The following is a 15276-nucleotide window of genomic DNA, read 5'->3' on the forward strand; positions in this document are numbered from 1 at the left end:
TCACATTAAGAGTTTATCAAACGCCAAATATTGTTATAAAACCAACAAGTGTTCTAGATGTCAAACAAACGCTGAGATGGTTTGTCTCCAAGTTCAAGTTTTACTTTGATGTGCGATGCCAAACCTTGTGACAATATTCAGATTTGCTAGGCTAAGTAAAACATTTGTACAATATAACAACACAGTGATTGTATAGTGATTTTAAACACCAATTGAATGCAAACTAGAAAAAGATGACAATCAGTCAAATTTACTAAATGTCACTGAACGCATCACTAGTGCACAACTGCACTCACAAAACAGCAGGCTCACGCCAATTCAACAAAATGACTGCTACATTGAAGGAAAATTGAAATACAGACAGAAAGAAAAGTGCTTTTGCCTGCAAAACTGTGAGACAAATATGGAATCGGTACAATCTGCGCAACAGATAGGGACGTTACCACAATGTGCGCGCACATCATGTTAAAATCTCTGTCTCTCAAGGGTCAGTGATTACAATTATGATAGACATATTTCGTCTATTGGTGGATTATGCAAATGTAACTATATTTTTCTGTAACTGCAATAGAATAAAATTATATTCTATTTTTTTTTTGTATCTTAATGACATAACGCTATTACATGTGTTCCAGTACTCCTCAAAACTGTTCACACCTCACTGCTACTCTTGTAACAGGAAGTTAGTGGACTTGGAATTCCCCTCCAAATTAAATCGGCCAACTGATCCCTAGTGAAGAAAAAGGCTAATCCCTCTTAGTGGTGTCCCACAGGACATCTCCTTCAATGGTTTTCTTTCCCTGATGGGGGCCAAACCTTCAATAGTCCCCGTGCGTCATTCCCATTAGGATTTCCTATTGCCGACATTAATAATGAGAGCTGCAGCCCTAGCCGAGCTGCCAGGGAATCTGTTAGTGGCTATGCGGCACACCGGGGAGTTGCAAAGATAGACCGGTTGTAAAATACATTATTCTAATGGTATCGTGTGTTTATTTGTTTGAAGTAGCACTATTAAGCTAGGATACATGCTTGGGTTTATTTGCAGTGCAATTACCGCGGTGTGCAATCAGAAAAAAAATGTTTAGTCAATCTGGTAAACTTTTGTTGTGGTTGTTTAGTTTAAGCTAATACTAAATGTTATCGTTACTGAAGAAAGCAGGATTTTCACATCCATCCATCTATTTCTGTACCGCTTATCTTTACTGGGGTCGCTGAGGGGACGGAGCCCATCCCAGCTATCTTTAGGCAGTGGGCAGGGGACACCCTGAACTGGTAGACAGCCAGTCGCAGGGCACACAGAGACAGAAAAAACTCTCGCTCATTCACATCTCTGGACAATTTGAACCGGCCACTTAACCTGACATGCTTGTGTTTGGAATGTGGAAGGAAACCGGAGTGCCAGGAAGAAGCCCACGCAGGCACGGGAAGAACATGCAAACTCCACATCGGGAGGCAACGGTAACTGGACTCGTGGGGCTGTGCGCTAGCCACCTAGCCGCCGGTTTGTTACACCTCCAATGCAAATTTGTTCACCAACGAGTATTTAATATCAATACACTAACGTATATGATGTGCATTTTCACTTATCATATAAATATATAGCTTTTTTTTAAATGACGGAAGTTTTTTTCAAAAATTGATATGAAAGAATTATCTAAACAAGCTTCAACCAAAAACATTTCACTGTTCCTGAGCAAAAACCTGTAAATCCGTCACAGTGGCAACAGAGCCAATAAGAGACAATTAATGATTATTTGCATTACTGACTTTATTTTGAAATTATTGTGCAATGGGTTTGACTCTTGGCTCTCTCTCTCATTTCTGTATTTTATATGTTTAAAGTTTGCAATCAAGTTTTTGGATAAAATTAGAAACACTTGGCGTTGTTTCCAGGGTGATATCGCGATTAAATGCAGTGCGACACGCTCCATCACAAAAAGAATTGAGCCTTCAGTTTGCAGGCACCAGTGCCCATGAATGAAAAGTAGAATTACATGGTTTTATAAGAGAATGAGAGAGTCTCACGCAAGGGCTTATCCTATGCTTAGTATTGTCTGGAGGTATTTCATGTTTATTTCAGTGTTTGATATATTTTTTGCACTTTGGAACATTACCAAGTTGCCATATTGTGATGGAACAAAACATGTAAATAAAACACAATTTACATATCAAGTTCCTAGGGGTGCACATTACAAACAAACTCACCTGGTCCGTAAACACTGCATCACTGGTTAAGAGGGCACAGCAGCGCCTGTACTTCCTGCGGAGGATGAGGAGAGCCCACCTGCCCCCACCCTCCCTCATTACATTCTACAGGGGCACCATAGAGAGTATCCTGACCAGCTGTATCTCTGTGTGGTGTGGAGGCTGCAGCGCTACCGACTGGGGTAGTGTGAGGAGGGTAACGAGGACAGCAGAGAAAATAATCGGGACTACACTTCCCTCCATTCAGGACATTGGCCAGAAGCACTGCCTATCCCATGCAAAAAACATTACCGGGGACCCCTCTCACCCCCATCATGGACTGTTCACTCTTCTAGCCTCTGGGAAGAGGTACTGCAGTGTGCGGTGCAGGACCACCAGGCTCCGCAATAGTCTAGTCCCCCTGGCCATTAGACTGTTAAATGGTCAATCTAACATATAGTTAACTTAAATCTAAACGGCTGCTAATCTGACTTTTGCACTACTGGCAGTTTTTTTTATAGCTTGCCACTCCTTGCACATTGCTCTCTGCACTATTGTAATTACAGCGTTATTGTTACAGTGTTAATGTTACTGTGTACCTGACTTGTTAACCTGACTGCCCATATTGCACATCTGGTTAGCTACTCTTCTTGCACTATCGGCACTATGGTAAAATACTACACGTAGCCAAAATACAATACCACATTATTTATATCTGTACATTCAAGGAAACTGTTGGGGGTCAGATGCATCGACATTTCGTTCTGTATACACGTGTACTAGAATGACAATAAAGTAGATCTGAATCTGAATCTGAATCTGAATATATTTTTAGAGACGACTGTGCATCTTGTAATGCAGTAATGTACTCCTGGATATCTTTTTTATTTCCCCAGATTTTTTCTTTTTCCTTTTCAATGTACAGTAATGGCAATATCGACAGGTTTACTCAGATATGAGTAAAAAGGTGATTCTTTTAAATCCTTACAAACTGCACAGTTTAGATTCAAATCAAACACCTTGGTGAAAAATAATGAATTTAATCTTTATTAACTTTGAATTAATCCTATAATCCTATATATATATATATATATATATATATATATATATATATATATATATATATATATATATATTATATTTATACAGATATACAGCATATATTTAAATATATATGTTTTGTTTATTTATTTAATTTAATCAAACAAACAATATATTTCAAGACAAAATTCCAAAAAAACACAAAACCCGCTCTCCAGACTACGGTTAATTCTTCAGTACATTTTATTTCACTATGTTACGTTAGATGATTTCCTAAGATCTATCAAACAATTATAATGCCAGAACCTATGCCCCATTTCTAAAAATATAACACTTAAATTGGTCTCCCTCCTTCAGTTACTTAGGACTGTTGAGGCTCATTCTGATATAAATAATGGTTTCAAAACGAGGCACGAGCGGAGTTCTTTTGTAAAAATGTCACAAAATATTGCAAACAAGAAAGATATGCATGTAATTAGGGGAGTTATCTTTGTATGCTGTGATCCGATCACCCTAATAAATTGCCTTGGCTCTTGGGTGGTGTTTTCATTGGTTCAGTGTTTTCTCTGGGTTTCATTATCAAGTGTTTTAACAACAAACTAGATTGTTTAATGATCTTCGATGTGAGGTATTTCCTTAGCGACTTAGAGCCAAAACGGGGTCTGGTGATGAAACACCAAGAGTGTAAACTGTAGTTGAAGCCATATCTTGCTTGTGAGCCATACATTCCCAACCCGAGTTAGAGAGTAGCATAGGGTACTGTGTGAGAGAGATAGGGGCTGTGCTATCTACATAGAGAACCAGTGCATTGAGGAAATTGGCAGATGAGCGAGGTATTGAACCCAGAACAATAGCATTGATCAGATCCTATTATTTGCTTCATTTTGATCATATCAATATTTGGATTGACCACCCACACCATTCCCAGCAACAGCCGAATCTCAGATATGCCGGTGGTGAAAGTTCTCACCTGATAAAGAAAGAAGCTGCTGCAGATGAGGAAGGCGCACCAGTAATAGGGGTGGGCAAACCCGTCCGCATGGACCCCCGTAGGTGACATGGCGTCAGGGCACTACTTTTAGAAGTATTGCTGCTGCTGATGGTCGCAAGCGGGGTCGCCGAAGTTGTGACGTCTCTGCCGGCATCCCCGATCCAGGTCTGGGCCTGTTGGGACATGGAGTATGAGCAAAGACCACTATCTGTGTTACCTTCTCCTGCATTGACTGCCCGACCGCCCTCTGTTTAGTTGTGCTCCAGATGGACGTGCAGATGCCGCCGCCAGCATCGCTTAGCCGGAGTAAGCACCCGTGACTGCTGAAAGACGACGGCATTTATCGTTTCCGGCAAGTCTATTGGGTGTGCTTTGGGCCTGTAGTATAATGTTATTAAGAAATGACCCACTCCATATATCTAATGGCAGCAAATATAATTACAGTTGCTTTATGGATGTTAAAGATGTTTTCCACATTTTCTATGCTCCACTAATGCCAAAACAACACTGACTTTTACATTGTGACTATCAGTTTCTATTTACCTACAGTCAGGTTCGATTCTGTCGGCCACATTTTCAAATATTTGTCTATGGTATACAGTGAATATAAAATGAGAAGAACACTTTATTAGGAGTTCATTGGGAATCTGTTTTGGACCACGCCCTTTGTCTTGGATGGCTAAAACCCAGACTATAATTGATGGCTCAACCACAATACCAGTTGCGATAGGTACATGAAAATTGTTCATTATATACATTTTAGTTTCATATTGGCTGCAAAAAATACATCGTGTGTCTCTGTTTTATTGGCAGATAGTTTTGCTTATCTGTAACATTTGTCTTATTTCCTCACTTCTGAATTACTTTTAATGATAATGCTTTTTTGATGATTTTTAGATGAGACAATTCACGGATATTTGCTTTACAATAACACACAAGATATTGTTAAATTAGGCCTCTTAGATATTAGCTAGAAGATTTGAGCTGATTCACTTGGTGGCTGTGAGCTTATCCTTGCTTATGCATCTTCCTATCTAAAAGCATTATTGCCCAAGTTTTAGGTTTGAAGCAGTTAAGACCATAGGGTCTCACTTTGGCACAAAGATGAGGTTGAGTCACCCACCCCTGCATGGGTGAGCGGCTAAGACAATATAAGACTAGGCACTATCTTAGATAAGACAGGCTTATTCTGCGTCATGCTGAAAACAGTATATTTGGTGAGTTTGTTTTTTGATTACTTGGCAAGCAGCTCAATGCGATATGTTGTGTGAACTATTATGACAGCGACCAGAGTGTGTTGCAGTTGCCCTTGTCATGTGATATTTGTGCGTGTTACAAAGATACCCAAATATTGCACATATCTACACACTTTATATTTTATATTATTGTTATTGTTGTTATTAATATTGGGCTGGGCTGTGAAAATATTGTCAGACATCAAACCGGGCCGTTGTACAAAAATGTTGGGCACCACTTTTTTAACTAAATTCCAAAAGTGAGAGCCAGCATAGCGGGCGCCCAATTCTACATTCCTTTTTTCGTAATCTGTTATCAACATACATCTGAAGGTCACAGGGACGCAAAGTTAGCCATCCAACTGATTAATTTAAATTTCCACCTCCAAGAAAGTGGAAATGAGCCATGAAATGCTCCGCCAGCCCCATGCTGGTTAGAAACTGAGCCAATGCCAGGCATGCGGGCCCTTTAAGCTTTGGCAACAATGTCTGCTCCACATTCACAGAGCAGACCTGTATGGCTTATTGAATTATTCACAGATACAGACTACTGGATATCATTTTACAAATCATCTGGGCCAGAATTTCACAAGCACGCAGGGACAGTGGAGTGCATCGCAGTACAGTGGTACCTCTTTATATGAGTACCTTTAAACACGAGAATTTGATGAGCAAATTGTATTTGAAACTAAAATCTTGCCCGCTACATGAAGGAAAATCAAGGTCACGAGGAGTCCCAAAGGCTAGTCTGTGACCGCTCATTGCCAGCATCAGCTGGTACCAGTTTGTACATGCAAATTACTACAGGCATTGCTGTAAAAATGTGTGTATGTTCACTCAAAGTTACAGTATCTTCAATGTTAAGTGTACGGTATATGCCTACCTATCATCAACAGCCTCTCTATCTTATACCTGTCAACCTCATCCCTGCATTAGGAGCCGGTCACACAGACATTTGCGGCTGAATCACGGCCAGAAATTTCTGCCTTTGAGGCGGACGCTATTGGACGCATTGAGATCGCCATTTAGACGAGATACAGCGGTGCTTAACACGAGGTCGGAAATTCGCGCGCAGGTGGCAGCGCGAAACTGTTTGGCGCTGCTCAATTCTTCAGAGCGCGAGTACACAGCCTTCCACGAGCGTATTGAGGCTGAACCACGGTCAGATATATCTGGCCGTGAAGCAGATGCTGTTGGGCGCTGTTGGACGTTTTGAGACCGCCATATAGACGAGATAGAGCAGTGCTTTACTCGCGGTCGGAAATTTTCTCGTGGTTGGCCGCGCTCAAAACTTTTGAGCTGCTCAAAAGTTGGAGCACGTGTTAAACCGCGTGCCGCACACGTGGTCAACACGAGGAAATGACCCGGAAATGACGCGGAACGACGTGCTCTGTCCGCGGCCAGGGCGTGCTTACACATGGGTAGGACGGGAAATTTCAGCGGGTAATCGTGGGTGGAGCATGGTAATAGCATGTTCTGCGCCTGTATCGCGGTGTTATTACGTGAAATTAGCGTGTTACGCGTGTGACAGTCAAACGCCTTTCTCCGCGTATAAACAGCGCGAATGCCGAGCACAAGTCAGTTGTGCTCGTGACGTCAAGGGGGTGAACATGGATCCCTGTCAGTGTAGTTTCTCTTCATTTCGAATAAATCTTTCGGTGCATTCGCAATGGTAGCAGCAAGGCTTTAATGCTGGGACCTTAGCTTGGCCTTTTTGGCTGAGAGTAAGAATCCTGGCTCCTAAGCTTTGTAGCGTATTATGAACTGATCGATAAAGAATAATGACTAAAGAAAATAGACCAATAACCTTTAAAACCTAATATCGTTATGAGTTCTACAGCCCGGTGCCGAGATTTGCATCCCCTCGCTAATACAACCGCTTTTACCTAGTTTTATCTCACTTTTAGGGAATGTAATGGCGAACACATGACCAAAACGATTTTGTCTTGCATTTGTTGGAAATGTAATGCAATTTAAACCATTCCGTCTTTGTTTTTGTTGTGAACGTAATCGATCGGTAAATCCTCCCCCCCTCGCGTGAACGCGCATTTTGCTGCGCTTCCAACGAAAGCGAGTATTCTATATAAAACGCGTATTAAAACTATAAAGCGAGCTAATTATAACAATTGGGAGATCCTAGTCTATATAACGCGTTTATTTAAACAATAAAGTGCGATCGTATTCTACAAAATGCGTTTGTTAACGTGGATGAAAAAGTCACGCGAGGGGGTGGGGCGGTGTGGGTGTTGCGTAGGAGTCGGATTTGGGCACAACACCGGCTCGGGAGCTTTTATACCCGTGGTCCACACGAGAAAATGACACAGAAATGACGCGATGAGGAAGCGGAACAGTCGCCGGCGTCTGTTTTGCGGGCATACCACCGATGAACAGCGGGTTGGCCAATTTTGCGCATTTTCCATCCCGGGCAACCACGGGCAAAAAAAAAACGCAAAATTTTAGCCGTGAACGGCTGTGTGACCGGCCCCTTAATGGTTGCAATTCCCCTTATTAATCTATAATGGACTTTACAAACTCAATACGGCAACTGTTTACTCAAAATAAAAAAGACTAAATAGAATACAGTGACAATATTAGTCATCTACAATGACGATGTCGTTTGATACCAGCGACCCAGACAATCTGGAATCAAAGCCGAAATTGATAAACCGAGATTCGTCTTTTTTTTTAATCCCTATATAAATAATGCTTTACGGCGTAAACAATTTGAAATGATCAAAAACCATATATAATACAAGGAAAACGTATAAATTAACAAGTATGGGATCTGTGTCACTTGTCCTTGCAAAACAACCACCGCCTCCCCCACTCCACCCTGACTCCAATAGTTACTGTGACTCCCTTCATAGACAGAACTCAAAATAGACTCTTGCTTTATTTTGCTAGTCTTGTCTTATTTATCTCATTACCATATTTTTATCTTAGATTACTATTTGAAAATGTTTTTTAGTGATCATGAAGATGTGTTGTATACCTATTTAGGGCTCACTGGGGTGTTTTTGGGAGGAGGGGAACGGACCAATTCATTTTTTATTATTTTATATTGAGAAATGTTCTCATTTTACGAGCAACTCAAACGGTGAGCATTAGTCTGGAACAAATTAAGGTGGCATGAAGAGATACCACTGTATTCCTTTTTGGTTTTGAGAATACAGAGTTAAGGCCTTCAACCAAGTTGCTCGCTGCAGCCTTGGACCTAAAATGGCCGCTTGATCCTGGTGAAAGTTCCAATTTCTCCCCTGTCGGGTAATTAGTCGGCGTCATTGGAGCTTTTCGTGCCGATTCCGTAATGAGCTGGCTTTCTACCCTTTAACTCCTTTCTGGTGTTCTTTTTTTTATTTGCCGGAGTATAGCAAGGCGAGGAAAGTTCAGGAGATTCGGCCTAATGGAAAATAGAGGACAAAAGACTTCTCGGGAGTTAAAGTGAGGCGGGGATTGTCGGTGTCCGAGCAATGCGGCATCGGTCTCCCGTGACCTCAGATCTCGCTGGTTAACGGATGATCACTGGCCAACTGAAAGAGGTCCACTTAATCTGGCCGGTCACGCTCCCTTGATTTCTCCGGCTAATGGAAACGAATGGAGGCCGGGCTCTAAAATACCGATGAGAAACGTAAGCCAGGCATGAGGAAGGGTGTGCGAGGTTTGAAGTCAAGCATAGCGGCTTTTCTCAGCTGACAGAAAATCTTTAAAGGGAAATAAAACCTCTACTGGTGCAAGAATAATAATTGTATGTGCTAGCAAACATTACTCTAAGTAATACTGAGTTTATAATGACAAATGGAATATATCATTAATCTCAGGGCAACAATGTGTAACATGAGTGCCTTCTGAAAGAGATATAAAGTGTAGAGAGTTTTTGCCTGCTAAAATATACATTTTATTCAGCCTGTTTTATTAAAACAATCGATTATTACTGTGTTTCTCAATTGGTGCCCTTGGGACCTAAAATAGGGTCGCAGAATAATGCTAAAAAGGGGGGAAAACGGACGGTCGATTACACTCCTTAACAGTAGATGGCAAGAATGCTCTGATCAATCTTTTCTTTCTGTTCAATTGGCATGATTATCATTTTAAAAAACATATCAAAACTCATTTTTTGTGATTTCGTTGGTTTTGTTTTATTTTTCAGCGTGTAATGATGGGACCCAGAACATTTAGTAATAAGAGGGAAGAAAACTGGAAAACACTGAGAACAATGATTGCGTTGAAGAAGGAAACGATTGTGAAATATGATAATGATGTCCGAGTGATTGTCTGCTATTGAAGCAGTGCTCAAAGGTACAGAAGATAGTTTAAACTTTTTATATTTTTAGTCCTTTACCAGTATATAACTCTTTATTGATAACATGATTAAATATTTACACTATATGAATATGTTTAATTTATTTTAGTATGTGGCTATTTTAAAGCAGATTTGAGGGATCGCTTGTATGCGATGTAGGCTTGTATGCAATGGAGGCCTATATATATATATATATATATATATATATATATATATATATATATATATATATATATATATATATATATATATATATATATATATATATATATATATATATATAAATATACATATATATACACATATACATATATACATATATACATATACGGTGCCTGAAGTTGTTTTTCTGGTCATGTTGTTTTTGGAAAACAAAATGAATATATAATACTAATTATATATAATACTAATTCTGCTTTAAACTGCACAATCTTTTGATTGGATATATTTGAGAACTGGATTTGTTTTTTAGTTTGGATCGCAGTTCGTCATAAGGCTGGAATGGTGGGTCGTGATGTCAGACGAGTTGAGAACCAATGAAATATTCAACAACTAATTGTTGTTGTTGCTAAATAATTAATGTTTTTTCTGGTCTCCTTGGCAATACAGTTGGCATTAAATGTTATAAAAATATTTTTCTCACTAATTCAAACTCTTGGAAGACAATAGATCTACAATGTTGCCCCACATTAACGAATAGGTGTAAAAACAAAAAATATTAAAATAAATACTTAGTGAATTTAAGAATACAGCATCAGATCAAGAAAATATACACACAACACACTATAATCTGTCGAGATAGTTATTTCTTGATTGCTTTTGATTTTAGGCTACTATTTATGTTTTGAACTCATGTTTTTAACTGTTGTTTTAGGTTTTAACTCACAATTTAGGATATTTCCAACCTTCAAGCTTAAAAAAATCTTGGCTATCTCTATAAAACCCCGGTGCCCCAGGAGTGCTGATTCAGAGGACCCCCAATACTTTCAAATCCAAGGACTACAACAATTATTCCAGATATAAAGAAGACTATTTCTCAACAGAGCCCGGCAATAGATCCAAGGCCGACTCCAATGGGCTCAATGTGGGAATACACTGGCGCCCTTGACTTGCACACACGAAGGATTTCTGTGCACACTTACACAATACACACCCGTTGAGTCTATACTTCTTTGTTGCTGCAACACTTGATGCCCTCCTTACCAAAGGAGCCAAGTGGGAATCAAGCTCTTGCCTTGGGGCGCTGTGGACCGCAAAAGCTTCTGTGGCTTTTTGTCATTCTGGTTTTAATGAACGGCACAAAGTACAGCAAAGCTTGCATTCAGGACCCCTTCGAAAATCCTTTGTCCCAGCAACATAACCACATGTTGCAATTCTAATGTACAAAGTTACCTCTTCATACAAGCTTAATTTGTTCCAGGATCATGCTCGTAGCTCGATTTGCTCATTAAATGAGCAAATTTTACCGATTTGCAATAATTAAAAAGTAATTGGCCCATCCCCAACCTCCGAAAAGCATCAAATTTAACATTAAATGGCTATGAAACACATCTTCCTGATCACTAAAAATGTGTTAAAATAGCAATTAAACATAAAACTGCACTAATGAGATAAATACGATGCTATTAACTTAATAGAATGTGTGTTTCTTATGAACTCATGCCATGGAGACAGTTGGCGGTTGCTAACTGTGCAGCAGTTGTGAGGGTGAGTGACATGGCACAAAAGACTGTTGGTGATACATAAGCACTTATAATTGCGTTATTGTAACTTTAAATAAACACAAAAATAAACATTTTACAGCATACATTTTTTCTTTTGTTATTTTATCTAAATGATGTGGAGCTCTGCAAAAACTCTTCTGCGGCTTTGTAACATGCACTCACTGTTTCCTCATGCCAAACCACAGTCACAGAGTCAGTTCTCTTCTTGAATTTCTCAAAGCAGCCATTACTGGGCTTGAGCTCCATTCTGGATGTACCCGACGATGATTCCCCCCTTGTTGATGCTGCTTCAAGTTGTATATCCTTGCAGATAGACATCGTCATCTCCGTGCCGCAAGCTCTTGATAGCTCCTTGTCACGTGTCGACAATAACAAGTCCTTCAATTTCGTCATGACTAGTTGTTCGCGAATTTTGAAAGAAGAGTCACGCTCTTGGTCAGTTTTATTGCCTTGATGACATCTCTCTGTTTCTAGCATACAAATAGATGTTGACTGATCATAGTCCTTGGTCACTCACAAGAACACTATGATCGAGTATTATTTAATGCTTCATTTCAATAGACGTCATTCTCCTTTTATTCTTGTGAAACATCTTAACGTTTCCCTTTCCAGAACTAATAGGTCGAGTCACAAAAAGCCACAAAAAGCCACACAAAGCGATTCAATGCGATCAAAACAAACTTGCTGCAAGTGGTGCTTTATTAGGTGTCAATCAGAGACAAGCTGATGCTGGTGGTGAATGGTCTCGAGCAGTCTTTAGCGGTAGCCTCTGAAACTGCTTGTAGCTTGGATTTACCCTTGTAAGTAGAGCTACCATTACGAGGTGATCGTATAAAGAGGTACCACTGTATTACAGAAGCAAAATGAGTTACCGATTTAGGCTGGTTGAGGAGGTCGTTGATACTGGAGATGCTCCATACACCCTCGAGGTACTGCTGTGCTTGAATAGTGACAGAGCTCACAGGTCCAGGGAATTGCCCCCCAGCCACTGTCACCTGCACACTGGTTTTTTGACCCGATGGGAGCGAGGGGTTCTGGGACCAGCACGGTCCCTTGGGCTGTTCCTCCGAGGGCAATATCGATTGTGAGGCACTTTGGCCTTTGTACAGTTGTTTGGCATAGATGCCGGAGGACGGCACAGCCAATCTAGAGGAGTGCTGAAGAAAAGGCGAAGCGGGCAGGGCCGGCATGTTGGGGCCGAGAGCCAGGACGGGAGCATTGAGAGTCTGCAGAGCCTCTTGCTTCAGTTGATGGAGAGGCGTGAAGCACACCTGACAGCATGTGACGGCACCTTCGTTGTTGCCAGACGTGTGCAGCTGCTCGAACAGAAAAGCTGCATAGTCCGCGTCCTGCAGAGTAAAATCAAACACAAACAAAATCAAGAAAAAAAAAAACCACTTCTCAAATGTATGATTAAAAAGATTGAGCAGTTTAAACCATCAATAGTAGAATGTTTTCACTTTATTTTAATAAATTAACCAGCAAAATCAAAACGGCTTTAAGTAATAATATTCATTAGTGTGTATTATTTAGCATCTCGACTCGGCAGTTTGTGCATGATTACAGCCAGCTTTATTAGCAACAAGCTTCCGTGATGCGAATGATATAGATAGATAGATAGATAGATAGATAGATAGATAGATAGATAGATAGATAGATAGATAGATAGATAGATAGATAGATAGATAGATAGATAGATAGATAGATAGATAGATAGATAGATAGATAGATAGATAGATAGATAGATAGATAGATAGATAGATAGATAGATAGATAGATAGATACTTTATTCATCCCCGTAGGGAAATTCACACTTCCAGCAGTCTACCCCGTTGTTTATTAACAGATGAACATGATGCCCTAGGGGTGCTTGTAGCGAAGTGGATGACGTCACGCCAGTCCAAAAATTCGACATCCCTGCGGCAGATGTAAAACTTTTCTTTGTGAAAATCCAGGGATACACCACCTCGTGTTAGCAAGTCCGCCTCCTCTCCGATTCCCCCCGGCTTTCGTGTCTCTGTTTAGCGGCGTTGAAGCCGGATTGCTCCGGGTAGCTCCGGGTGGCTACACGTTAGCGTCCGGAATGCTAAACGTGAGCCACGTTTACGCAAAACACAGCAACTGCGCTCCCTGTGCGCTTCGATGTTTTCCACCAGCACTCGATGATCTTATTTGGTCGTGAGTTCGGATTTACCATGATTACGGATGGTACCGAAGACTTATAACGCCGCTAGCCGCTTCGCTAGCTCCGGCTTTCCTTCCACGATAGGCCCTTTCATCACGCCGGCACGAGAATTTTAGAATGGTAGCATTACCAGGAAGTTTCATCCAAGCGGGCACTCGCATGAGCAGCTAGTTTTTTCGACACAAGTGTTTATTGGTGGGCTGGGGTGTGGGGGCGGGGGCTGTCAAAATGTACTTTATTTCAAAATAAAACCCAGTTAGGTCCTCATTAACAAGAACCATAGCTTTGTCTATTTTATTTACAACAAACTGGAATTCTAATGAGATGCCAAAATGCTGGCAATGTGCAGTCCAAATTATTAAGAGTGAAGATCTCATGCGCAGTTGTCAGTGGACCACGTAACAGCCCTATTCATATGTAGCACTATTTAGCAAATGTAATAATAATTTATCATTGTTAACGGGGATAATTGTTTAGTTAGTCAGGTTGAATTCCAAGTAAACCCTTTTTCAGTACCCGTATGATGAGGCAGGGGTAAACCAGTGAAAGCTGTCGGGCCCTGCTGTTGAACAAAAGAGTATGTTGGGTCACCCTGACCCGAGTGACATGGCCACATTCTTGTGTCCCGTTTCATCTGGAGGGACGAAAGCATGACCGACTTGGGTGCCGAGGTGCTTAACTTGTTTTGGGTGTTTGGGCATTTGGGTTGGCCATGGTCCAAAAATGTTTGTGTGTGTGTGTGTGTTTTTTTTTTGCTACTTTTTTTTAATTTACTTTGTTTTTGTATGTGTTTGTCTTGCTGTCGGTCACCCTATCGAGGGATATGACCAGGGTAGATAGATAGATAAACCCTTTTTCCGGATTATATATAATGTTTAATGTATTTAATAAGTGGAGGAAAATGGGTGGTCACATCTAATATTTTATCCAAACAAAATGAAATAACTCAGAGATTGTGTTTTGGTAAGAAATCACACAACCCTATTTTAGACTGAGGCATTCTGTCTGAATGTAAACAGTTGATCACGCATTGTGTATTCTGAGGGATCCAATCAAACCCAAAACAATCCAAACCACATGCTATGACAAAACACTGCACAGTGGTGGATTAGTCTAACACACCAAAGACAAACCTCATTAAAAATCTGTTGCATTTGAATGGATGTTCCTTTACTATGTTTTCCAAGGCAATGTCCACTAAAGTTTTGTCTTTTTACTTCAAGAACAACCCCCCCTGGGTCGTTCTTCTCTGCTGGTGGGGAATGCTAAGCGAAAACAACAGCTGAAGTAAATCTGGCACCCAGAGGTACGCAATTTACATAAGATAAGTGTCTCTGCGTGAAAACAGATGAGAAGCTAGCAAATGTGAAAATAAGAATCTCCTGAAGCTGTCGGCCAACTATTCAAATTATACCACATACTGCAACACACATTTTAATACAAACAAACACACACTAACCCTCACACTCGCACGTCTCTTAAGAGGCATAAAGGGGCATGGGCTCCAGCCCTGCGGAGTCATGGCCTATGACAGAAACCCACAGCCCAAACATAAATGTTTATGAGGCCTTTGCTCAATAGACCCTCAAAGGTGATCAGGAAGACTGAGGATGAAA

General features: G+C 40.7%; 1 protein-coding gene across 1 annotated transcript in view; it reads right to left on the minus strand.

Annotated features, from left to right (window-relative positions):
• Positions 1-15276, minus strand: part of kif26ab (kinesin family member 26Ab) — a 129045-nt gene that overhangs the window by 59667 nt on the left and 54102 nt on the right. Inside the window, exons 3-4 of the mRNA XM_088354967.1 lie at positions 12348-12824; positions 4196-4389 (exon numbers count right to left, since the gene is read on the minus strand). Of these exons, the coding sequence (XP_088211093.1) occupies positions 4196-4389; positions 12348-12824 (671 nt within the window). The remainder of the gene's footprint in view (positions 1-4195; positions 4390-12347; positions 12825-15276) is intronic.

Source organism: Urocampus carinirostris, chromosome 15 (assembly GCF_059441175.1).
Source record: "Urocampus carinirostris isolate Australia breed hairy pipefish chromosome 15, RoL_Ucar_1.0, whole genome shotgun sequence".
Lineage (NCBI taxonomy): Eukaryota > Metazoa > Chordata > Actinopteri > Syngnathiformes > Syngnathidae > Urocampus > Urocampus carinirostris.